General features: G+C 47.2%; 1 protein-coding gene across 2 annotated transcripts in view; it reads right to left on the bottom strand.

Moving 5' to 3' along the window:
• PDLIM1 (PDZ and LIM domain 1) overlaps positions 1 to 18,925 on the bottom strand; it is a 46,680-nt gene extending 27,755 nt beyond the window's left edge. Inside the window, exons 1-2 of one of the 2 annotated variants that reach the window (XM_028098844.2) lie at positions 18,732 to 18,925; positions 1,463 to 1,614 (exon numbers count right to left, since the gene is read on the bottom strand). In XM_028098844.2, coding sequence (XP_027954645.1) covers positions 1,463 to 1,614; positions 18,732 to 18,827 — 248 coding nt within the window. In that variant the 5' untranslated portion in view covers positions 18,828 to 18,925. Of the gene's footprint in view, positions 1 to 1,462; positions 1,615 to 2,717; positions 2,741 to 18,731 lie in introns of those variants that run through there. The other variant, XM_088020226.1, reaches the window with a different exon arrangement.
• Between the last annotated feature and the right edge of the window lie 7,826 nt (positions 18,926 to 26,751).

The following is a 26,751-nucleotide window of genomic DNA, read 5'->3' as shown; positions in this document are numbered from 1 at the left end:
TGAATGTCTTGGAAAAGGTCTGGACTCAGATTGAAATGGAGATGAGAATGAGGGACAAATGTGCTTTTGAGGGGATAGAAAAGCATGGTGTAGGGCACCTGGCTGGCTCAGTAGGTAGACCATGTAACTCTTGATCTCAGGGTCATGAGTTCAAGTCCAATGTTGGGTGCAGAGCCTACTTAAAAAAAAAAAAAAAAGGTGCACCTCCTATGGGGCCAGGGCTCTGAAGTATACAAATATTCAGACCTCCTGCCTCACACTTGGTCCTCCTGCCAGTCCTGTGGCAGAAGGTAGAAAAAGTGATAAACATATTTCATAGATAAGAATCTGAACAAAGGGTTCATGATGAAGAGCAGTAAAGGCTAAAGTTAAAAGGGCGCCTGGGTGGCTCAGATGGTTAAGCGTCTGCCTTTGGCTCAGGTCATGATCCCAGGGTCCTGGGATCGAGTCCCGCATCGGGCTCCCTGCTCCTTGGGAGCCTGCTTCTCCCTCTGCCATTCTCTCTCTCTCTCTCTCTCTCTCTGTCTGTCTCTCATGAATAAACAAATAAAATTAAAAAAAAAGGCTAAAGTTAATGGCATTAAACAGCAGGTTAACAGAAGATCAGAATGAAGAATGTGAATTTTTTTTTTTAAAGATTTTGTTTATTTATTTGACACAGAGAGAGAGCACAAGCAGGGGAAGCAGCAGAGGGAGAAGGAGAAGCAGTTTCCCTGCCGAGCAGAGAGCCCAATGTGGGGCTCAATTCCAAGACCCCGAGATCATGACCTGAGCTGAAGGCAGATGCTTAACTGACTGAGCCACCCAGGCGCCCTGAAGAATGTGCACTTGATCCAATAGGAAAGAGGGAGCTGGTAAAAGTTAAACCAAAGCTCTCCTGAAATCATGCCCTTGCAGGACCCCTCCAAGACTAAACGGAAGCAGAATGGGAATTCTACCCCAGTTCCAATTCCCAATGCCCTCTCCTCACACAGCAACCCATTGAGAACACTCAACTCTCCTTCTTGTAGTGCACTTAAGCTCACAGGCAGCATTCTGTGTAAGGGGCTGCCGTCTCTCTCTGCTACTGTAACCTCCTGGTGCCTACCCCCTGCTTGGTGTGGTTGTGGCACAAGCAGCATCCTCAGTACATTCTCAGTGATTTCCAGGAAGAAATTTTCATTTCATTTTACCTGACAATACTTAACTGACTTTACTTCCTCAAAGTTTTGGTTGGTTATGTTGGAGCAAGTGAAAATGCAGAGCTCCTAGAGAAAGACACCCACACTATAAGAAAGCACTGGGAAAATTCGAGAGAAAAGCACGCAACCTGGGGAAATCTCAATCCTATAGACCCACCGGCCTGGGTCTGTCCGCAGCACACACACAGCAGAGCTGGGGCTCCGGGGCATCTGAGGCAGGTGGGGCCGACCTGCCCACATGCAGCCTCCCATTGAGCGCAGAGCGTTTCCATGGGCCTTACCTGGTGACTGTGAGAGTCATGTTGTCTGTGCAACCCTTGATTTTGTTCTGGGCTTCCAAGTGTGTCATACTGCTGGTATTTTCCCCATCGATGGCGGTGATCACATCTCCAATGCATAAGTTAGCTATCGCAGCCTTGCTTCCAGGAGTGACCTGGACAAAAAGAAAGAGCAGGTCAGTTACTCTTTGTCTCCAAGGAAACCACTGAGTAAGTTACCACTGGGGGACGTATTCACTGATGTGGATCAGAGCATCTGAAAAGTAAAAAGGGCGGAAATCGTAAGTTTCAATAATAACAGTCCTTTAGATCCACATAACACATTACAGGTCACAAAGAGTCCTTTTTTTTTTTTTTTTTTAAGATTTTATTTATTTGGGGTGCCTGGGTGGCTCAGTTGGTTAAGCGACTGCCTTCGGCTCAGGTCATGATCCTGGAGTCCCGGGATCGAGTCCCGCATCGGGCTCCCTGCTCAGCGGGGAGTCTGCTTCTCCCTCTGACCCTCCCCCCTCTCATGTGCTCTCTCTCTCTCTCTCTCATTCTCGCTTTCTCAAATAAACAAAAATAAAATCTAAAAAAAAAAATAAATTGTTAAAAAAACAAAAAGATTTTATTTATTTGACAGAGAGAGAGAGACAGCAAGAGAGGGAACACAAGCAGGGGGACTGGGAGAGGGAGAAGCAGGCTCCCCGCCGAGCAGGGAGCCCGATGTGGGGCTCGATCCCAGGACCCTGGGATCATGACCTGAGCCGAAGGCAGATGCTTAACAACTGAGCCACCCAGGCGCCCCACAAAGAGTCCTTTTCTATGTACCATGTCATTGGGTTCTTACAACAACCTTCTAAGAAAGGACACATATCAGTCCCTATTTTAGAGACCAGGACACGGAGTCTGAGAAAGATCTGTGATTTACCTGGGATCACCCAACTAGTATATCACTATATTACTAGCAATCCAACTAGTATATTTACGGAGCCAGGATCCAGAACACTTAAGCCCAGAACCTAAAATAAGTTACCAAGTACATTAAAAACACACATATGTAGAGAACATTACGTACAGCAACAGCCTATTTCTATAAAAATCTTATTTAAGCACAGAAAAAAACTGGAACACTGCACATAAAATTGTTCACAGTTACACATTTCTGTAGTGTTTTTGTTTTTTTACAATGATCTTGAATTAGTCTTGTAATTAAAAAAAGGAATAAAGGGGAGAATTCAACCAAACAATTAAAGAAGAATTGACATCAGGGCACCTGGGTGGCTCAGTTGGTTGGGCATCTGACTCTTGATTTCAGCTCAGATCGCAATCTCTGTCATGAGTTCAAGCCCTGTATTGGGCTCCACACTGGGCATGGAGCCTACTTAAAAAGGAAAAAAAAAAAAAAGCAATGAAGAATATTTTAAAATACAGTAGTGTGGCTCACACTGGTCCATCTCTTCCCACCGGAGAAGTTGATTATGATTAGGATTGTCATATATATATATATATATTTTTTTTTTATTTTTAATAGGTGGCTGGTTTTCTGCAGGCCAAATCTTCTGAATTAGCAGTTCCAAATTTATGGGTCACCAATGCTTGGCGAAAGCCAGTCAATTACTGTGGTGGGCTGTCAAACCCATCTGCCTGGGGGGCGTTACATGCAGACAGAAGAAATATCACGCTTCACACACAGACGTACAGCTATTTTTCAAGTGAATGACAGAGGCTATTGCAATGAATGAAGTACACACTCATCCTGCAGTAGTACTAACCACAGAGTAATTTTTTGCTACTAGGTATTTTCTAAACCAAGCGATACTAAAAATGATACTATCGTCCTAGTGTTGGTCCATGACTTTGATATTCAGAGACCTTCCCTGATGGGACTGCAAGCCCCCCAGGAGAATGGTGGTGACACACACAGACTCCCAGTGCTCACAGGGTTCTGGTCCCCACCCCCATCCCTTGGGGCAAACTGGGGAAGATCTTGTGAACACCTGGGTGTCTGCACAAAGCTGAACCATGGGTAGGAAGCCCCTTGAGGCACCAAACTAGAACACAAGGTTTATGCTCTAGGCCTCCATATCTGATGCTGTTTCCAGCAGCCACGGTTTCTAAGCAGCCCTCACCACTCTGCCCTTTGCGCTGTGGTATTCCCAGTGTCTGGCCCCTTCTGAGGCAGCTGGTGTGATGCTGCTGTCGTGGGCCAGACCCCCCAATAGCTCCCTGACCCCATAAAGTAAAGGGTGGATGGCTTGATCCTTGGGGTCCCTTCCGGCTCAGACATGCTATGACTTTATCAGGCAAAACTCTTCTGGAATGTAGCAGGATGTGGAAGCCAGCGCAGAGATCTTGACCTCCTAACCTTCCTTTCTGGTGTTCCCATCATCTGTTTACCAGAGATCTGTCTTTGCAAAAGCCCCTGGGGTGCCTGGCTGGCTCAGCTGGTGGAGCATGCAACTCTTGATCTCAGGGTTGTGATCTCAGGGTTGTGAGTTCAACCCCACAAGGGGTGTGGAGATAAATAAAATCTTTAAAGGGGCGCTTGGGGGGCGCCTGGGTGGCTCAGTCATTAAGCGTCTGCTTTCGGCTCAGGTCATGATCCCAGAATCCTGGGATCAAGCCCCGCGCCAGGCTCCATGCTCGGTGGGAAGCCTGCTTCTCCCTCTCCCACTCCCCCTGCTTGTGTTCCCTCTCTCGCTGTGTCTCTCTCTGTCAAATAAATAAATAAAATCTTAAAAAAAAAAATAAAAATAAAGGGGCACTTGGGTGGCTCAGTTGTTTAAGCATCTGCCTTCGGCTCAGGTCATGATCTCGGGATCCTGGGATCAGCCCTGCAGTGGGCTCCCTACTCAGTGGCGGGGGGGTCTGCATCTCCCTTTCCGTCTGCCCCGGTCCCCCACAGGTGCTCACTCGCTAATATTTTTTAAAAAAATAAAATAAAAAATAAAATCTTTAAAACACACACACAGACATGAGGCACCTGGGTGGCTCAGTCAGTTAAGAGTGCCTTCGGCTCAGGTCATGATCCCGGGGTCCTGGGATCGAGCCCCGCACTGGGCTCCCTGCTCAACAGAGAGCCTGCTTCTCCCTCTCCCTCTGCTGCTCCCCGTTTGTGCTCTCTCACTCTCTGTCAAATAAATAAAATCTTAAAACACACACACAATAAATGAATAAAAAGCAAGAGCCCCTGATCCAAGGTTCAGACCTTTTTCTCATCCAGCCACTGGGAAAAGACCTTTTATCCAGGCAAGGGCAGGCTGTTCTCCTCTCAGTCCGTATGGCAGAGTCAGTCCCTGGATGAACCCGTACATACACTGAAACAAATTCATTTTCTGCCCCTCTCCCTGAGAAGACTAATTTGGTGTGACTTCATGTATATTTCACTTTTTTCTAAAGAACCATGTACACCCGTTTTTTTTTTTTTAAAGATTTTATTTATTTATTTGAGAGAGAGAGAATGAGAGATAGAGAGCACGAGAGGGAAGAGGGTCAGAGGGAGAAGCAGACTCCCTGCTGAGCAGGGAGCCTGATGCGGGACTCGATCCTGGGACTCCAGGATCATGACCTGAGCCGAAGGTAGTTGCCTAACCAACTGAGCCACCCAGGCGCCCTACACCCCTTGTTTTAAAAATGGTCCTAAGTAGGGGCACCTGGACGGTTCAGTTGGTTATGTGTCTGCCTTTGGCTCAGGTCATTAACTCAGGGTCCTGGGATCAAGCCCCGCACTGGGCTCCCTGCTCAGTGGGGAGTCTGCTTCTCTCTCGGTGCTCTCTCCCTCTCTCATTCTCTCTCAAACAAATGAAATCTTTAAAAAATGAATGAATGAATGAATGAATGAATGGAATGAAACGGAATGGTCCTAAGTGAGGTGCCTGGCTGGTTCAGTTGGTAGCACATGCAACCCTTGATCTCAGGGTCATGAGTTCGAGCCCCATGTTTGGCATAGAGCTTTACTTTAGGGGGAAAAAAAAAGACCCTAAGCATTACTCTGTTTGGGACTGGTAATAATTCTGTTGGCAAATTCTATCTCCGGAGACTGCAGCCTGATGGAACCCTTCTATCAAGAAATCTAATAGTGTGAAATCTAATAGCATTAAAGAGTCCCCTTAGGATAAAATCCAAAATCATTAACAAGGCCCATAAAGACCACACTTCCTTCCTCATCCTCGGCAGGCCACCACCCTCCCCATACCCAACTGAGCTCTAGCTCCAGGGCCTGCCTTAGTTCTTTCCCACCACAGGGCCTTAGCACCTCCTGTAACCTCTGCTCTGATTAACTTTGTCTCTTCCTTCAGGTCACACTTAAATGACCACTTTCAGAGAGGCCTTTCCTGACCTCCAATCTAAGGTAGATCCCCACCTTCCTTTTAACACACTGTCCTTCTTCTTCATGACACTTGTCACATTAGGTTTATAAATCTATTTTGTGGGTTTATTTATTTAATGTCTGAGGGCCCACTAAACAGTAAGGTGTGGGAAGGCAGGATTTTGTCTGCCCTTTGCACTGTGGTATCCCCAGTGCCTGGCATATAATAGGTGCTCAGTAAATATCTGTCCAATGAATGACTGAATCTAAAATATTTAGCATTGTGAAATACAAAATCATGCTGCTTCATTATACCTGTTCAGAAATGACGATTTCAAAAGGAATCAAATAATCATTTCCCTCAACATCACTATTCTGGAACGTGACCACCCACAAAACTAAAATGATGAGACAAGGGTGGAGTGGGGAGGGAAAAGCTTGAGAAAATAGAAACAGAAGTTTCTTCTCCTTTCATATGCTCAGCTGCTAAGAACTCTGGAATTTCCAGCATTGGTTCAAACTGTCTTGTGCGAGAGGCATTTCTGTTAAGTACATCCCGGCATGTCCTGGACAAGCTAGAACCAGCCTTAAGAGTCCCAAGCGTGAGTAACCAAGGCCTGGCCATCCCATTTTTTTGGTCTGATTTTTTTTTTTTTAAGCCGAACGTATGGGAAGCCAAAGGAAATCTCAGAAAGTTACAAGACAATATGATCAGCTGGGACTCGGATGGAATCTCACAGAAACAGATTAAATTCACATTCTCTGAGCCATCTACTTCTGGATAAAAAAAATGGGATTTAAACAATACTAAAGCCCTTTCCCATACAATCTCCCATTTGACGTCACAGATGAGGAAATTCAGATTCAGCGAAGCAGTGACTGATTCAAGGTCTCACAGCTAAAGGCTTGAGCCTGAACTTGAAACCATACCCCCTCATTCCAAATCCCATCCCCTTTCTGTTACCAAAAGGCCACAAGCAGACGCTCCCAACCTAACTGCCAGAGCCAAAGAGAAATCCAGATCTAAGGCGACTCCTCTGCCTTCCGGCAGTGGCCTTCTGCACACGGACCTCTTGTCACCACCCCTGCCACAGGCTGGGTGTGTCATTCCCCGCCCCCTACAATCATCTCAAGGGCTCTGTACCCGGCAAGGCCCTGTAACTCCACCTTGTTAAAATACCCAAATCAGAACATGGCCCTGGAAGGGGCCTCAGGGAGAAGACCCCTGGTTCTCCAACACTGGTGCGTCCCCATCCTCAACAGGGGCACCGATCCTCACGACACACTCACTGTTCATCACAATCATAATCGTAATCACAGCCGTCAGTTGCTAAGCACTTCTTACATGCCGGGCACAGTTCTAAGTATCTGGCGAGGCTCCCCGGACCCGTCCTCATGCAGTGCTAGCGATGGTCTGCATCGTTGCAGAGGAGGGAGTGAAGAACAGGAGTCAGAGCCGTTTGCGGGCGGCTACACAGCTGGTGGGCTCCGGAGCCCAGACTGTACTTTGACAAGCAAAGCCACACTTAACCCAGTGTCCCACACTGTCTATTCTAATTTCCTCCCGATCATCAAATTCCATTGGAACCAGCTCATAATGGAGTCAGCTTCAATGTCTAAAAAAGAAATCCCGTACGCTCCTCCACAGAACAGATCCATGAGCTCAATGGACATCCTCCAAAACCCACTTCCGGCTTTCTTCCCCAGAGACCATATAACACAATTCTTGCTGCATGAGAACCAATGGGGTTACAGGCACAACGACTTCCACTGATGAACAACCTGCCGTTTCCCGCAGAATTCACTTCCGTCTCTCTTGCCCTCCGGCCCTCCCAAGGCACACACTTTGCTCAGAGGCCAACCCATACAACCACCCGATACTGCAAGGTCCTAATGCATCTTTACAGCCTTCCGGTCAGACTCCTGAGAACACAAGAAGGTTTTTGAGGAGTTTAATTTCACTTCTAAACGGTGCAGAATAGGACTATGATGTAGCTCTCCCACTTTCTTCAATTTACGGCTAAATAACTAACTATATGGCTGTTAGAACTGAAGGTACTGCCCACCTGCTGGCTTCTCTGTGGTAATGGCAGGTTTCTATGTTCTCCCTTCTCTGTTTCCATTTTCTCTTTCTCCTTCATTCATTCATCAGTCATTCCTTTTTTTTTTTTAAAGATTTTATTTATTTATTTGAGAGAGAGAGAATGAGAGATAGAGAACACGAGAGGGAAGAGGGTCAGAGGGAGAAGCAGACTCCCCGCTGAGCAGGGAGCCCGATGCGGGACTCGATCCCGGGACTCCAGGATCATGACCTGAGCCGAAGGCAGTCGCTTAACCAACTGAGCCACCCAGGCGCCCTCATCAGTCATTCCTTAAGTACATCCTGAAAGAGTGTAGCGTGTTAAGATGTAGCTTCTGAAGTCAGACGGCCAGGGTTCGAGTCCTATCTCTGCCACCATGAGCTAAGTGTCCTTGGGCAGGATATGCCTCCTCTTCTCATCTAGGACACAGGGGGATAACAGTCCTGACATCGGACGGCTGTTACGAGGATTACATAAAATGATTCAGGCAGAGCACATTGTCAAGCTCCAGAAATACGAGCTACTGTTTCTAAGATTCTGGGAACCACATAAGGCACTGGGATACAGGTCTGAAAAGAATGGTGCCTACCATCAAGGTGCTCACAATCTCCTGGGGGAGAGAGGTATGTACCATAGCTGGTGAGTGCTGGGCTATTCAGGAAGCAAGAGGCCATGAGAGCCTAAAGATGGAATCAGGGAAGACTCCCAAGAGGAGGTGTTGCTTAATACTGTGTAAAGGTGCCACAGGAGGTGGGAAAGAGTGCGCCAAGTTACAGGAACAGCATGTGGGTGGGCGTGGGCGAAGCACAGCAAGTGTAAGGAGAGAAAGGGGTTGAGGCTGGAGGTTTCACACAGACCCGAAGACTGGGTAAGAACCCTGTTGTTCTCTAAAAAGATTGTACTTTGACAAACAAAGGAAAACTTGCCAATATTTACATATTGGTAAATTTCACACAAACGCCTACATCCTCAGCTTCTTGTGAAAAACCTGGCAATTCTGGACCTAAGCAATCGGCACCGGCTGAGGAGCCTCTGCCCTCTTAGATAAGATAAGGCATCGGCTCTCTCTTCATTTAGCACAGCCCCCACCTCGCCTGATTGCCCCAGACACAGGAACGTTGCTGTACCAGATGCCATCGATCATCAGAAAATTCGTAGCTCAATGTAGTGTGCAATTACAGAAACCTCCCACCACTCCTGCAGCTATTAATTTTCTGACTACCTCACCCTCGAGCCAAAACTCACTTGTGTTGCCTCCTGACCCCTTCACGCCAATGTGTCTGGCTTAGTTTGAAAGTTATGTAAAGCAAAATTAAAAGTAGAAATGTTTTATGACTAGGATCATGAGACACCCTGGTTTGCCCAGGACACTCACCTATTTTCCTAGGTTCGTTAGGAAAAGCACCCCATTTCACTTTTACCAGTGTTCCAGTCTGGATGATAAACTGAATTATCATCCTTTTGACAAAGAAGGGATTTTCACCAAATATTTGTCAATTAGTTTAAACAGTTTTGAGGCAGAGCCTTTTTTCCCTAAGGGGAAAACTGCCTCTACTCAGAAGGTTTTGTTACCTGTGGACAGGAATATAGGGCAATTTCCTGAATGTCCAGAGAACCCTGTTACCCTTGCCCCTTGGAATTGGCATCTACACTTCAGGCCAGAAATGGACCCAGCTCACCGTTAACTCAGGAGAACTCTGGTATTTGCAAGGATGAGGTAACTGTTCCCAAGCAGGTCAGTTATCAGATCCCCTGGGGTTTTTAAAAATATAAATAGATCTCCACACCCCACCTCAGATCTGCTGAAGAGGTTTGACACAGATTCCAGGAATCTATATATTTTGTAAAGCTTCCCAGAAAACGCTGATGCTCACCAGGTTTGGAAACTTCAAGAGGGATGCTGACTACCCCTTCCTCTGAAGCTTTCTCCCTGAATGAAGTTATAAGGTAAACAAAAATACTTAGACTCTAAAATCTTAGCTCCTCCAGAAACAACCTCAAGGGCTTACATTTCTATTAAGAGATGTAGAAGGCCCTTGAAAGAAACATCCATTAGAATAGTATTTCTCTATCTCTTACCAAAACAGAGTAAAAAAAAAAAAAGTGTGTGTGTGTATATACATATATATGTATATACACACACACACATATATGTATATACACACACACACACATATATATATGTATATACACACACATCCCCTATCATGTTGATCAACATCCTTGAAGGTGATATGCAAACTGCATACTGTAAAAGTAATTTCATTCCAGATGCTAAATCACTCAACATGGTTGCTATTTTGCCTTGGCCAGAACCCTTACAACTCAATGTTGTGTGCCATTACAGAAACCACCTGATTTAAAGGTCCTGGCACATCTCTTTCCTTTACTATGTTCCAATTTCTAAAAAATCTTATTATGTGTGTTTTTGTGTTGAACTATTGTAAATACATGTTGTAAATCCCCTTAAATTCTTCTTACAAGTATGAGATGGTATAAATAATGATCTAATTCAGCATTTATATAAAACAAGACTGGTATAAGGTAAGTTGGAATTGAAGTTCAATCTCAATGCCATGTGTCTTTAGGGTCAACCTTCATTGATTTAATGGCCATATCAAAGTAGAACATAAATTTCAAAGATTCTGAGTTGGGCAACGGAGCAGCATCCAACCCTGCAATATGCCATTTAGATGTGGAATTTTTATCTCTTGAGCCAGACTTTTGGCTCAATTTGGTTTTTAGAGCTACAGTATAACCACAAAAATTGTGTGGGCTTATACAGGTTTGCCTGAAAATCCCCAAGAATGTTTCAAAATGCTCTTGGTTACTCTATAACCATTTAATCAACAAAACAAAGTAATACAGTAGGGTTCAGGAGCTTGTAGATGAGCTGTGCCTAAATCCAGCCTTGCTTCCCGCTCAGTGTCAAAGGAAGCTACTCACACTAAGGAACGGCAGTCGAAGTGACTGCTCTCCTAGTCTGAAAGACCACACATCATTTCTTAGGGAGGAATATAACTAAAAATGAGTTAAAGAAAATAGAATACACTACAGACAAAAAAAAAAGAGGTACCTTCCATTTTCAAAAAAAAAAAAAATAGAATACACTAATTTGTCAAGAAATCACCAAATCTCTCAAACAAGCCCTTATGGACCCCGTGTGTGTGTGTGTGTGTGTGTTTTCTTTAAGATTTTTAAGTAATCTCTACACCCAACATGGGACTCGAATTCACAACCCTGAGATCAAGAGTCGCATGCTCTTCTGACTGAGCCAGCTGGGTACAAACCCCGCCCCCCCGCCATGTGTTTTTAAATCACTTCTGTAATTACCACCCATAACCCAAAGCCTAACCATTGACTAAACACATAACCTTGGGCAAGTGGCTCCCTACACCTCAGTTTCCTCATTTATCAAATGAAATTTATAATAGCATCAACCTCCTTAGGTTGTCGGGAGGAGTAAGAGACATCATAGGTGTCAAGAATTTAGAACAGTGTCTGGCATGTAATAAGCACTCAACGCACAGCAGATCACCACCGGTATTTTTCTAACAGTTCCACTGCAGCCTGATGCCTTCTAGGTGTTAGCCATAGCGCTAGGCTGTCTCTGTACATCCTCTTAATCCTCACCACAACCTCTGAAGACAAGTACTATTATCCCTACCCTACCAGTGAGGACGCTGACACAGAGCTAAAGAATGGACAAGACAGAGTCTGATTCTGAGACTGCATCTCCCAGGACATCAAGATGTCTTTAACACTTTATCTGCTGCAGTAAAAATAAGGCAGAAAGTACAAAACAATGACGTCCACGTGACATGTAAGTTACTATGATAGGGTACTTCAATATTAAAAATGTTACATGAGTGGGGAAAAAAGTCTGAAAAGTTTTGCAGCAAACTGTTGGCAGTGTTTACCTCTGGGAAGGAGGACTCTGGGGAAGCTCTTACGTACCATAAACATGTGGTATGCCTTCCACATTTTTATGTTGATTTTTTTGTAACAAGCATGAAGGTTTTTATGGAAACTTTTAATTGAAGTATAAAAGGCATACAGAAGAGCGCACAAATCATAAAGATGCAGCTGGACAGATTCGCACGCAGGGAGAACACCCGGGAACCCAGCACCAGATCAAGAAACACAACCGAATTTCCAAAGGCCCTTCCTGTCTCCTTCCCTTCACTAACCTCTGACCCTGACTTCTAACACATGGGTTAATTTTGCCTGATTAATTTTATGTAACTGGAATCACGTAGTATTTACCCTTTTACATCTGGCTTCTTTCTCTCGACACAGCATGTGTGTCTCATTCATGTCATTGTGCATAGTTGCAATTCCTGTTGGTGTCTTAAATCCCGTAACTACACTACCATTTATTTATCCACTCTACTGTTGTTGGACACGGAAATTATTTGAGTTTGGGGCTACTGTGAATAATGCTGCTTTGGCAACTTTTGACATGTCTTTTGGTGCCCATATGGACACATTTCTATGGAGTACTTAACTAGCAGAATTGTTGGTCATACGGTATGGGTATGTTCAGCTTTAGAAGCGTATATTTTACAATGTTTTAAAAAGAAATGGACATAAATCATTGCGGCACCATCTGAATCTGATCCATCTGTAAGCCTTTCAGACGTCTTTACCTTCCATAGCTCATACCTGTGTCCTTGGTGTCTCATGTGATATATGAATAGTCATATGTATAAAAGTTGGATCCTGAGTCCTTGGTCAAGAACCGCACTCCTTCAAGACCACAGTGTTATTCAGGAAATCGTTTTTAATGTTTATGGCATTTACCAAGAAGGCGGTGTACCACATCCATGAAAGTACACTGCAGGCCTGTTACGGATGAGCATTCCAGTTCACCCACGATAAGGCTAACAGCAAAGTCAACAATCACACAGGGTGCTAAGTGCCATACAAAAACTACTTTCTTTTCCCTTCGGCTTTCATGGGTACATTTCATTTTGGCCTTGGTTTGGCTGCCACTTTCCAGGCCCATCACCAGCTGGGCAAGTTGGATCTGTCTATCCCTAGTCATCTTCATTTGACCCAAAAATTGCCCCCAAATCCCTTCTGACCCAAACCGGCAGGCTTCTCTCTAATCCTCCAAATCCTCTGCGCTTCTGTTCTCCACTGTCCATGGGGGCATGGAATCCCACAGCTGGACCGTCAATTCTCGCAGGTGGGGCCACGGCTTCTGGCTTTGCAGGGGAGTGGGGAAGGGAGGTGCTGCTCCCTGGGATGCTCTGAGCTCCAGGAGCACTCGGGCGGAGGCCACAGGGCGACTGGAAGGCCCCCACAGCCAACCCTCAGGGGCACAGCAGGCTCTGGGGCAAGGAGCCCAAGAGGGTCCCCACTACCCCTCATATCGTCCCTGTACCATTAGCACTTCTCGGAGCTGAGCTGTGTGCCACGATTACCACCAATGAAATACGGACAGTCAGGGATTATCAAGAGGCAGAAGCAAGTGGTTAAAGCTGGCCTGGGGTCTAGTCTGTCTCACTTCGAAGCAGCTCTGCAATTTACTGAGTGTTCTGTGTGTCTGTGTCATGGGTCGTGGGGAGCACAAAAGATAACGCAAGTGCGCCTGTAGCCCAGAGTGAGCATTCAAGAAATGTTAGCTGCTATTAAAGTGGTTATTGTGAAAGAGAGATTAAGGCGTGGGCTTTGAAGCCAGACCAGTCAGCCGAATTCCAGCTCCATCACTTACTACTGTATGAAGCAGGCCAAGTACTGAACAGTTCCATCCCTCAGCTTCCTCAACTGCAAAATGGGTGTCTTAATTAGATCTGCTTCACGAGATACGTGAAGGATTACTGAGGGAATATATTAAGCACATAGAACAGTGCCTGGCATAAAAAAAAAGTCCTATATACATTTTAACTATGGTCATTATCACAAGCTGGTCAAATAAGTATTTCTTGCACAATCTTTCAAGTGTAAACTGAGGCTCCTGTGATTAATACAAGAGTCATCTTGACACAGATATTCACAGATGAATAACAACACAAATTCATCTGAAAACATTTCTGAATTCCTAATACATTTTCTTAATCAACTCATAGTTGAAGGTACAACCAATGCCTTTATGCCTAATGTTGGAACACTTTTTAACAACAAAGAGTAGGCCCTCATATCAAAGGGTACAAAACCAGTGGCTCTGCTTGTTTATTATTTTATCTTTACAGAGAAGCGGCCCCTAGAGAAGGTGTGCAACTTGCCCAGGGTCCCCCAGGGTGGTGCTCGGGACTGCAGTGGAGCTCAGCTTGAATACCTGCCCTGGACCTCTTACCAGGCACCATACAGATGTTCTGGCAGCTTCCCCAGGCTTTCCTCTGACACACACAGAAGTCAAATCATCCTTTAAAAATTAATTTTCTGTCCTAGCCACTTTTGCTCATTTTTAACTAATTTCTACCCTTTCCTTTACAAGGAAGTAGTTCAGACAATGAAAAACTGTAAATTCAAACAAATTACCTAACCTATGGGCACCGGAGCTTCCCCTCTGTCAAACGCAAAGAACACGGGCTTTCCTCTCCGGAGAGCAAGGGGATGGGAGCGCGGCTTGGAAGCCAGTCCCAGCCTGCTCCCTGCACAAGAGCGACTGTTCGCTGCTTTTCCAAGTCCTGATCAGCTGAGAAGAGTGTGACCTCAGCGGTGAGGTGATAATCTCCTCTTGGTCATCTGCCTTGCTACAATCCCCTAAAAGCCATTCTTCTCCCCTCTCCTCCTCAAAGACAAACGCTGGCATCCAGGAGGCTGAGTAAGGGAAGGGTATTTGATCAGAAGGTCCCCACACAGCTTGGTGGATTTCATACCAGCAGGCTCAAGCATTCACTTAAGTGCTATTCCACAGGCAGCCATACTGGGCGTAGAGAGTACTTAAAAAAAAAAAAAAAAAAGATTGGAAGCACTTAACTGCTATTCCCTTTGATTGACCCTCTTCCTCATTTCTCTGTAGATCAACCAGGATCAGCTGGAGCCGCTAATATTTCCCAGGTGAGGGAGCGCAGGGCAAGGGCTATTAATGCCTAACAAGCCTTTATGGACGCTTCTTGCCTTTCACAATTTGACACGCAGGCCCTCCTCTTTCCACCTTTAGGACATGATAGAAATCTACTTGGATCTGAAAAATAACACTCTTAAAAATCAGAAAAGAACCCCTGGCTACAAAGTATCCATTATTAAGCTTAGCTTAGGATATCGGAGCAAAGGGCACAGCATTCCCCATGAAACCACACTGCTCTTAGCAAAGGCTTACTCAAGAGGCAAATGACAGCTTCTCCCACCAAGAGCACCCCCTTATCTCTGGCCCCACCCCTTCCTGTCTTTTGTCAGTTGCTGGGAGAGAAAAACAGTCAACATAAATTGAGCGGCAATTTTGGCCTGGGTGTGGATTCTCTGAAGGCTTCCCTTGAAAGTAACTAGAGGAAATAAGAAATTGATATGGGGAGGGGGGGAAACCACACCAAAAACTCAAGGAGATGAACAACTGTAGATTCGGAGCAAGAAGTGACAGAGAAAAAAAATCTCAGGGGACAGAGGCAAATGTGTGGCTAGATCGTCAGGGAGTCTGCGGTAGGGGCCTTAAGTCAGAAACTGGGAAAAGGAAGAAAGCTGGTTTATGTCCCTTTAAAGCTGAAAACCTGGATTGAAATTTAATCACAACAGCACACATGAGAACAATGAGAAGTAAAAGCAGCTCTTCTCACACACACAACATATGCTCTGTAGGATTCTGCTCAGAAACAGGTAAAATTAAGCTATGGTGTTCAGGATGCATATTTAGGTATTAAAACTATAAAGAAAAACAAGGAGACTGATCATCATAAGTCAGGATAAGATTATGTCCGGTGCACTTGTTCTATTTATTATTGGGGTGCTGGCAATGTTCTATCTGGGTGGGGGATTGTACAGGTTATTTATTTTATAATGATTTGCTTTGCATCTATATTTTACGACTTTTTCATTTCAAAAAAGAAACAATTTGGGGCGCCTGGGTAGCTCAGTCGTTAAGCATCTGCCTTCGGCTCAGGTCATGATCCCAGGATCATGGGATCGAGCCCAGCGCTGGGCTCCCTGCTTGGTGGGAAGCCTGCTTCTCCCTCTCCCACTCCCCCTGCTTGTGTTCCCTCTCTTCACTGTGTCTCTGTCAAATAAAATCGGAAGAAAGGGAAGAAAGGGAAGAAAGGGAAGGAAGGGAAGGAAGGGAAGGGAAGGAAGGGAAGGGGAGGGAGGGAGGGAAGGGAGGAAAGAAAGAAAGGAAGAAAGAAAGAAAGAAAGAAAGAAAGAAAGAAAGAAAGAAAGAAAGAAAGGAAGAAAGAATTTCAAGTACACAAGAATACAGTTAGATTCAGGACCTTTAGCAGTTTAAGGAAAGACTAGAGCCAAGGCCAGAATAATTCACGCAAGTGAAAGCAAACATAGTTACTTAAATGAAAGGCACTCCTCTCCTCCCCTAATTTTATAGTTTGCTTTGGTGTGGAGACTCAAAGTCTACATATATAGAACCATACTAGCAAAGTGTATCTGCCCAAAATGATAAATGTAGCACATCTACCAACCAGAAGGTGTGTTATCTCTTTGTCACTGCTCCTTTCTCCTCACTCTTGTTCACTGTTTCCAGAGCACTCTGACGTTCCTCACCTCGCAGCCAGTGGTTGGGGTTATCCCCACAGCAGAGGAGGAAGCCTCAGACAGTAGAAAGCTCACCCCCAGGTACACCTCAAGTCAGAAGCAAAAACCAGACCACCATCAGATCCCGACGACCACCGCAGGCCCCTTTATGGACCACTTTCCCAATCGAAGGAGGTGAGGAGACACACGTTCTTTCCATGTAGAAATAATGAGATGAAGAAACAAGTGAACTACCTTGAGCATGAGAATGTCACCTCCTCTGAGTCACTTTCACTTTTCAATTAAAGCAACTGCCAAGGGCATTATAAAGATTAGCTTCCCTCACTAGACCATGAGCACCTTGAAAACGGAGCTGTGTCCTCTCATATCTGAGACCCCATGGCATTGCACAATATATGCTCATTAAACATGTGCTCATAAAGCAATGAAGAAATATATGAAGGTACAGACCAGTGATTTTAGTGTTGTGGTTTCCACGCCACTTTGTCATTCCTGCACAGTGCCACTTGCACGGACTTTTTAAAGCTGTTAAAATGATGGGCGGTAACTGCCCTTTTAACAGATTGGCCATATATCCTCCACTTCTTAAAAAAGGGTTTCATGTCATATGTAAATTCAGAAGTGGAAAGGGCTGACAGGTTAATTATAGACACAAAGAGCAAGGACAAATGGACTATGAGGTAAGCGAGTCTAAATGTGCCTTCGCTGGACAAGCATGCATTAATAAGCCTGCAAACATTTTCTGGGGACGGCCAGGTTCAGCTGTGTGCCAGGCTTGGGGAAGGCACAGTATCTACACTTGAAGAATTCGGCTGGTGGGTGGGAAGACAGCATGTACCTGAAAGAAGAATCAAAGAAGCCCCCTCAGGACAGCAGGTGGAAGAGATGGGGAACAGGGCCTAAGACCTGAGGCACCTGCCCCCTTCGAGGATGGCATGGTCAGAGAAGACCGCCTTACTGGGCTAGACCCACCTGGAAGGAAATGTGGCTAGGACTGCGGCTGGCAGAGAAGCCAAGCAGAGGCCCCCACTCCTTTGCCTCCTGCACCTCCCACCATATTCCTTCAGCTACTGGAGGCTGGGATTTCAGTAAAAAAGCAAACAAAACAAAACCCCATAGGGATCTTCCCCTTCTCTCTCCCTCCTCCCCACTAAGAACAAAGAGATGTTCAGATGGCTGAGGAGGCAAGTTTAGGGTCAGCTTCAGCAAGCAGATGGCCCCAAGAATGGAACACCAGGCCTCTGGGCAGGGCGTGGATACCAGAGAATGCTTTGTGCTCCCCCTTTTCATTAAGTCGGAAAATATTTATTGGCCGCCTTCTAGGTGCAGGCAGTGAACAGGGCAACTCCCACTGGGACATTAGTCTAGACGAGATGACCAAAGCCTGGGCCTCCAAACCCTGAGTCTGAGTCTCCCTGGGGCTTCTGACTTATTTGGGGGTAATGGGCCTAGTGTCGCCGATTGATCCTGGGCCTTCCCAAAGAAAGGAGGCTCGTCTAAAAAGTTTTCAAGTAGCACTACCCCCCGCGGCCGCCGCCACGCAAAGTAGGAACCCCTCCCCACCCAGTATCCCTGGGGAAAGGCGGCTGTTGGGTTGATAATCTGGGAACGCCAGGCAGAAATATGGCCTGGCCACCTTCCGCAGGAGGAGGGGAATGCCCAAGAGGGTTTATTTGGCCTTGTTTCAAAAATCCGGCCTTTCCTCCGAAACGTATGAGGGAGGTGAGACCTGGTCATGGCGTAAATCCAAGGAGTGGAAAACTAGTTGTTTCGGAAATTCATCACACCTGCCCCGGGGAAACTTGCCACCGACTCCACCCCGCTGCCAGGTCTTTCCAGCTGCTTCCAATCTACTTTACGCCCCTCGGCGACTTGTGAAGAACCGGGAAGTGATACCTGCCAGCGTGCGGGATCTGCGGGGACCCTCCTGCCCTCGCGGGGTGACGAAGCGCGTCCCCACGCCGGGCCGCGCTTCCGTGGCGAACGTACGCAAACTGCTCCCTCTTTCGCGCGCGGACACCGGGACTGCGCGCCCGGCCGCCGCCCGCTCGCCTCGCCCCGGAGCGCCGCGGCGCAAAGGGGCTGCGGGCCCGAGACGCACCGGGAGTGCTCGCCGCAAGGCGCACCTGGATGCGCCCAGCCCTGCCAGCTCGGGCCCCGGCTCCCTAACCGCCGTCTCCGGCAGCGCCCGCGGGGCCCCGCTCCCCCGTCCGGGTGCGCCCCGCTCCCCGCGTGTCCCAACCGCTCTTACCCGGGAAATGGCCAGGGGTTGCTCGAAGTCCTTGCCTCCCACGAGGCGGAAGCCCCATGGTCCCGGGCCCTGGAGGACTATCTGCTGGGTGGTCATGGCGAAGCGACCCGCGGGGACAGACGGGACAGACGGCTGAGCGCTGTCGGAGAAAGAGCGCGCGGCGCGGGCCCGGGAGCCTGGGGCTGGCGGGAGGAGGGAGCGCGCGGGGGCGGGGGCGGCTCCGCCCCGGCCGCACCGCCCCCACGCCCCGCCCGACCTCCCGCCGGCGGGCAGCCTGTCCCCGCAGCCCGGCCCCAGCACCGTCTCCCGCCCGCCCCCTTCCCCGCGCCGGCCGCCGCCGCTCCCAGCCCCGCCGTGGGTGCTAGGTGAGAGCCGAGCAGGTTCTGGCACTCTGCCGCGGAGACAAAACCCGGCTCAGCGCTTTCGAAAACGAGTTTGGAAGTGCCCTGCTAACTCAACGCTCTGAGGTCAACTGCATTTTCACCTTTGCTGCTTGTAAAAGAGAATGATGTATAAAAGGTGCTTTCGAATGATCTCATTTGATGCGATGTAGCAGTCAGGGCATTTAGCCCCATTTTACAGATGAAGTAACTGAGCCGGCCTGAGTTGGAAGACTTGCCCGAGGCCACACAGCTGGTCTGTGATGTAACAGTACCACTGCCCGGGCTCCCGGTGCTAGAGAACCTCATACTGGAACTTTTCTAATGTTAATGAGACCATCAAACGGTGTTAGAATCCAACTTCAAAACTTTCCTAGAAACCTTTCCTCCAGGCTGGAGTTCGCTGTAGGTTCTGACCTTCCCAACAGGTCAGACCTCAAGTCTGGGATGCGCTAAGAGCTAAGTGCATGGAAAGACCCCTGGGTTGAGGACAAAACCCTGAGTTCCCAGCTTGCTACCAGCTTTGTAACTGGGCTCCCTGCCATCCTGGCCAGAGTGCATTCTCCATGCCAGACGTCCCCTGCTGTCCCCTGAGTCTCCACTCAAGTAAAGCTGAAGTCCTTAAAATGCTTATAGGGCCACCCACAGAATGGCCCAACTCCCTCTCTGACCTCATACCCTCCTGCTGCCCCCCACCCCACACTGGCCTGGCTCCTGCCGTCAGGGCCTCCTGGCAGGGCCTCTGTCTGGAATGCTTCTCTCCCAGCCATCCATGGCTTTCTCTTTGTTCAGATGTCATCATACCAGTGAGGCCATTTCTGAGCACTCTATTGAAAACCTTCTCTCTAGACTGCCCTCTCACCTTCCCTACAATATTTTTCTCCACTGTATTTATCACCATGTGACATACTTAATATTTTACTTATTGTTTGTCCCATCCCCACCCCTAAGCATCAGTTCCATGAGGGTAGCAGTATTTCACTGTTTTGATGTAACCCAGTGCCTAGAATAGTGCCTGGCACATTAGTATCTAACAAATGCAATACATTGGCCACCCTTATATGCACATACCCTCTCTGGGGTCTAGCTTCTTCACAGATTTCTTGGCACTCATTCACACTGGCACCCAGGCCCTAGCACGGTGCTTGATACAGAGCACAAGCTCAATGCATTTGTTAAAAGCAGAGCTCTGTCTCCTTGTGATCCTGGCATACCTACCAAGAAGTCCTCTGCACAGACTTACACATAAACGGGTCACCTTACTTGTCCAATTGTGTCACAGCACAAATGCGTATGTCTGGGAAGGGCTTGCTTGTTTATAGAAATCAAAGTGGATTTATGTTATCTACACATCCCTCTCACTCCCTTACATCCCGATATTCTTTCTTGAATCTGAGAAAAAGGAATGGGGGTACAGCCAGGAACCAGCCACCTGCTTCACCAAAGCCAAAGATACACCCTCTTTGATTAGATTCTGCTGATTAGAGAACATGTGTTTCGAGTCCCTGCAGAATTTGGGGGAATTGCTAAATTCTGAGTCTGCCCTTCGATGTGCAGCAGTTTTGAATATTTTGTGTCCTAGGAGGAAAAAAAAGGATGAAAGCCACTGCTTCTGTGCCCCCCAAGGGTGGGGCTGCCTCTTATCATCCCCAGGTGTCCTGCTGGCATGAACCTGATACTTCATAGGTGCCAATCAGTGCTAATTCTGTATAATATTCTTCCCAAATATAGGACACTAGTACTTCTGTGAGGGCTTGGGAGTCCTCAAGTTGCTGCATTTAGCTGTTAAATGTTCTCAGTTGTAGTCTTGCTTTCCATAGCAAGAGCTATAAAACAGTCAACACTTTGACCTGGTCATCCCCTTTCTGGGCACTGATTCCAAGGACATAACTTAAAAGAAGCAAAAACTATATGTACAAAGATATTTATAGCCGCATTATTTATAATGACAAAAAACTGGAATCGAGCAATAACAGAAAAGTGGCTAAATATGGTATGGCCATGAGGGAATAGTATACAGCATGAAAATGAGAACAGTGAAGACTAGGAGCAGTCAGGGAAATGTGCTTTCAAAATAGGTAAAAAAGAGTTTAAAAAATTAATTGTAAACCCAATAGCATGATGTATAAACAAAATTATTGGTAAATGTTACATTAAAAAATAAAAAACTCATCTACCTGTTGTTAAAAATTAGGAGAAAGTACAAAAACTAACTAACTTTGTATTGGGGGATGGAACTGGGGCAATATTTAAAAGATCATTTCCTCTAATGATGATGTAAAGTTTTCAAAATAAAAATCAAGGTCCTTAGACTAAATGCTAGTCTTTGTGTAGGGACTAGGGACCTCATCTTCTATTTTTTTTATCTCTCTTCCTGTCCCCCAGAAGGAGCTCTGAGCTGGGCACACAGCTTGTACTCAGAAAATACCCCCCGCCCAGGGACTGACAGCCCTTACTCCAAATGCAAGCAACCTTGTCTTATCTTAAATACTATTACTTATTTATCTATACACTCCAGTTCCCTCAGACTCTTGACTCCTGCCCAGTCCTAGGTGAATGGCCTTAAGCAATCTCTCTGAAATTCAGTTGCCTTGTTAGTATTATTATTATTGTACATTCCATAAAAGTTTGTGGACCTAAACAGTCGCCATCAAATATCTGGGGAGCGGGGGAGGGGGACTGGACTGCAGGAGAAGTCAGGAGAAATGGAAGCAAGGAGGGTAGAAAAAAGTGGTCCAGGATATCAGGGGGGAGAGTGGGCCTTCCCAGCTCTCCATTGCACAATGTGGACAGGGTAGAAGGCAACTGCTGGTGGGTTTCCCCAGCCTGGCTTCTGCGGACCTAGCAACCCCCACCCAGAGTGCCACCTCTAGGACCCTCCAGAGCCATTATGCGGAGACTCTGCTTCCTGGAAAAACAGCTCCCTTTCTTAATGGCTGGGAGTCCAGGACTGTGCTGGGCTTGACATAGGTCTTATTTAATCTCCAGGACAAGTTTTGTACTTGGCCAGGGGACTGCGGGGCTCCCATTCCTGGAGATCACCGCTGGGACCCCTCCCCTGGGCTGAGCATTTCCTGCCGGGCAGAAAGGCGAGGGGGTGACCCCCAGACTACGCCTACGCGGGGATCTGAGGCCGGCTCTGCCCTGGGGCAAGAGAGAGCCAAAGCTCTGATGTCGCCCCTGCCCGGGGCGCGGGAACACAGCGGCTCCTGAGTCCCCAAAGCAGGGGTGCGACTGCCTCGGGGCGCCCTAGCCAAACATATCCAAGAGACTTGCTTCTCTTTTCTTTAAAAAGAACCGAAACCCATGCTCACGGGCTTGAAAAACAAAGGCATCTGTCACTGCCCAGTCCTATCCCACCAGTCTAGTCCCTTTTAATCCCCAGCCCTGCTCCGAGGGTCAGCGGGTCCTTTACTAGGATCCCACGCAGGGCTCGTCCCCGCGGAGCTCCAGGACCGCCTGTGGCGGAACTGGCCGGAGGGGGTGGGGCGAGGATGGCCTCCGCTCTGCCAGGGACCGGCGGACAGTGAAAGGGCTCCTAATTCTCTCATTTCTCCCACTTCCTGCTCCAGCCCCGAGGGAAACCCTGAAGTGGCCGCTTGGGATTGGGCGCCTCCCGGATTCCACCCTGCACAGAGCATGCTCCGTGGCGCCGCGGGCCAGAAGGACACCTAAGCAATGAACCTGGCGGCAGCCCCCTGCGGGCTGGTGAGGGTGTGGACAGGTGAGCGGAGCTGGCAGTCCAGGTTGGCCCTGCGCGGGGCAGACAAGCAGCTCTTTTGTCTACCTGCCTCCTGGCTCCCTTGACAGGTGGCACAAAAGTTATCAAAGGCAGAGAGACACCTGGACCACTACCATTTCTCAAGCATCCCTGCATATTAAAAGAAGAAGAAATTCCGAAACTGGATCACAGATAGGGGATTCATATTAACTGTTTATATTGAAGAAGTTAAGACAAAAAGACAATGTCATATAATAGTGTTCACAAGATAATTAATGGATTAATAAACAATGTAATTTATCTGCTAATGGGAGAATTTAAAGTTGTGTTATGAACATATTTCATTGCTGTTATTGTATTTCTGTGGCTTTACATGTAACCTCATCTAGAGAAACATCAAAAGTCTAAATTTGAGTCTTTAGCTCCCCTGGAACCACCCCTCGGCCCCCTCCCGCAAGGAGGAAAGGTGGCTTGGGGTCAGAGTTATCCAACGGACCCTAGCGCAGTACCCAAACAATAAACATTGTCCTCATTACTAAACAGTGACTGTGAGTCAGAGTGTGCGCTAGAACTTGACAAACATAGTTGCATTTCATCGGGACAAGAGCCCAGTGGAATGTCACGATGCCTTTCTTACAGGAGGAAGCAGAGGCACTGAGCGACTGCCCGGATTCCCTTCATCGAAGGACTTGGTCCAGCTCCTGGGAGGTAGACAGCCTTAGGCTTCCAGCCCCTTCAAGGACTGCCTCCACTGCAGAGAAGCCTTGCCCAAGGGCTTGCCCAGCCCCAGGCTGCCTGTGTTATTTTGAAGGGACAAGTCTGATGGATCATTCTGGCCCCAGAGCTGCCTGTGGAATAGGTCCAGCCTGTCAGGTCTGCGTGGCAACTCTTAACTTCCTCTCCTCAATCTGGTTTCGCCCCCACTCCCTTGTACAGACATTGAGCCCAAGGGCCCTTCTTAAGAAACATCCCACACGCTACATTCTGTCCCTGGGACCAGGGAATCCAGCCTGCAATAGGCCCAGAGAGGTTACGAGACTTGCCTAAAATCACTCAGTAACCAAGTAACAGGGCAGAGTCTGGGCTGGGAAAGCAGAGGAGGAGCGGTAGGGTCTGCAGAGCTTTGTAATAGAACAGGGAGGGGGTTATTCAGAGGTTCCTAGGATCCCAGAAAGACCCCTCAGACTCAGAATTCATGGAGTCCCCAAGGGCCAGATCTTCCTGCTTCACTGGCAAGGGCACCCACAGCCCAAGTGCCAGCAACTCAACTAGACTAGATCCTTCGGGAATGGCTCTTTGGACTTCCTTCTTGGAGGAAGTGGAATCTGCAACAAGCTTTAAAAGCATGAGCACATATAGAAGCAGAGAGGCCATACCAAGTGGCCAAAACAGGACGAGGTAGTAGGAGGGGCGGGAGATGGTCTGCTAGAGTGACATTACTGGATGACAGACGGGCTGGAAAATTCTGTGGGGAGGGCTCTGAATGCCAGTGATCTGATGTGGTGTGCAATGGGGACAGGCAAAGGCATTTCCTTAGCCTCATCTCATTCCAACCATTCTCTCTCTCTCTCTCTCTCTCTCTTTCTGTGTGTGTGTGTGTGTGTGTGTGTGTGTGTGTGTGTGTGTGTGTGATATCCTCCCCCAAATCCATTTCCTCTCGGGGCTGGCCCATGCTGCTGGCCTGGTCTGGCAGTGGCTGATACTGAAACCAACTATTTATAGCATTTGAAGACAGAGTGATAGGGCCAGTTTCCATGACGCCAGGGCTCCTAGATGGTGGCTTCCTCCCTGCTGAGTCCCCACCGCCCCCTCTGTGTCCATCTCCTCTTCTATATGCTCTGACTCTCTACTTCTATGTGCTCATTCCTTGGGCAGCATCAGGGGTGGTGCTGCTTGAGAACAGAGCAGGAGGCCAGCAAGGGATGATAATGCCACCCACTGTCCCCCTACTCCCTGTGTTAGACCACATTCCAGGCTGAGGAGAGGTCCCAGCCGTCACCACTGGCTAATGTGACCCTGGGGTCTTTTACTCCCAAGCCTGGCCACCTAGCCTCCGCCTTCACCTCCCACCGGCTGACCGCCTGAGGTTATAAATCCCAGTGTGCATGGGCAGCAGATATAACCTATGGAGTTCTGGAGGTAAAAGAGTTCAGAAAAAAATTAAGGTGCGAAAATGAAAATAACTGCTCTCCTAGCCAGAGGTTTAGCTCCTGTTTTGGGTCCTGGAAGCCAAAGGAAAAGAGAGTTCTGCCATGTGTCAGCTGTAACGATTTGGCAAGTCATGTAGCCTATTGTTTCTTTCTTCTCCTTCAGTCAACAACTATTTATTGAACACTTCCCATTTGCTGCGCACTGTTCTATGTGATAGAAAATCAATAGCAAGCCAAACAGCCACAGATTGTCTCCCTTGGGAAGCTTACATTTTAGTGTAATGGACAAACAGAATAAGTAAACTATATGGTATGTTTTGTATATGTATGTTTATGTAGGTGTGCACGTGTTTAATAAGTATTTGTATGTGTACGTGTATTTGCATGCATATGTTTTCCGGCCAAAAGGGCCCACAAGCGAAGATACTCCAGAGCGATGAGTACACCCAGCATCCTGATGTTGGCTTCTAAACACCATAAAAGGAATCCAGGGTTCTCAAAGAAGTTCTAGAGCTGCAGCAGGATAGCTACCAGAGTAGCCTGCGATAGCTTGTTAGGCAGAAAGTAAGAAAGGGCTTGAGAAAGTGGCAGGCACAGAAGCCTGTGAAAGGGGCTCTCCCTGGCCAAATCTGAGACAATTCATGAAAATAATAAGGAATTCTCGCCTATTGGGAAAAATAAGAATCTAAAAGTCCACACGGTAGATAGATGGATAGCTAGAGAGATTAGACAGACGGACAAAGGCAGGAAGAAAGGCAGGAAGGGGAAGGAAAGGTTCTTACTTACAGTAGGATTTTAAGTCCCAACTAGCAAATGTAGAGTGAGTACCAGAGTTTGAAAACCATCATTTTGCAGCTATCATAATAAAGATTAAATTTGGGCACAAGTCATTGTTGAAGGCAAAATCAAGAGTGAGAATGTGATGAGAAGCAGGATGTTTTATAGGTTTGTTTTTTTTTTTAAGATGTATTCATTTGAGAGAGAAAGAGAAAACATTGGAGGGGAGAGAGGGGCAGAGGGAGAGGGAAGGAGAGAGAATCGCAAGCAGACTCCGCACTGAGCATGGAGCCCAACACGGGGCTTGATCCCACGACCCTGGGATCATGACCTGAGCCAAAACCAAGAGTCAAACGCTTAATGGACTGAGCCACCCAGGCGCCCCTGCATAGCCTTAAAGTATCTTCCCACAGATTGCTTATTAGATGCAAAGGGAAAAATAACAATACGTGGTAAAATCTAACACCACCTTGCCAGAAGGTCAACATTAACATCACTGGTGAGGGGCAAAAGTACACCGTGTGTGACTCAAACACATAATCCCAAGAAGGACACAGTATTGCTTATGTAACATGCTGGCCAGGAATGCGTAACCTGACTCTAATCACGAGGAAACATCAGACCACCCCTTTTGAAATCTAACAGAATGGGAGAGGGACTATATTCTTCAAAGATGGTAATGTCATAAAAGACAAAGTTTGTAGAAATATTCCAGATTAAAGAAGAATAAAGAGACCATCTAAATGCAATGTATCTGGGAAGACATTTGACCCTGTACTGGGGGGGGGGAATTAATGGAGGTGGGAGCTTCAAGTATTGTATCAGTGTTCAGTTCAGGGGTAGAGAACTAGATCACGGTTGTGTAAGAGAATATCCCTATCTTTAGGAAATGCACACTGAAGCATTTAGGGGTAAAGGGCCACGTGGATGCAACTTATTCTCAAAAGGTTCAGGAAAAAGTTATGTGTGTGTGAGTGTGTGCTTGTGTGGCG

The sequence above is a fragment of the Eumetopias jubatus genome, unplaced genomic scaffold (assembly GCF_037043125.1).
Source record: "Eumetopias jubatus isolate StellerSeaLion01/CBP00866 unplaced genomic scaffold, mEumJub1_p1.0 scaffold_17, whole genome shotgun sequence".
In the NCBI taxonomy this organism is placed as follows: domain Eukaryota; kingdom Metazoa; phylum Chordata; class Mammalia; order Carnivora; family Otariidae; genus Eumetopias; species Eumetopias jubatus.
Note: the sequence above shows the minus strand (reverse complement) of the source record. Positions and strands in the feature narration are given on the sequence as shown.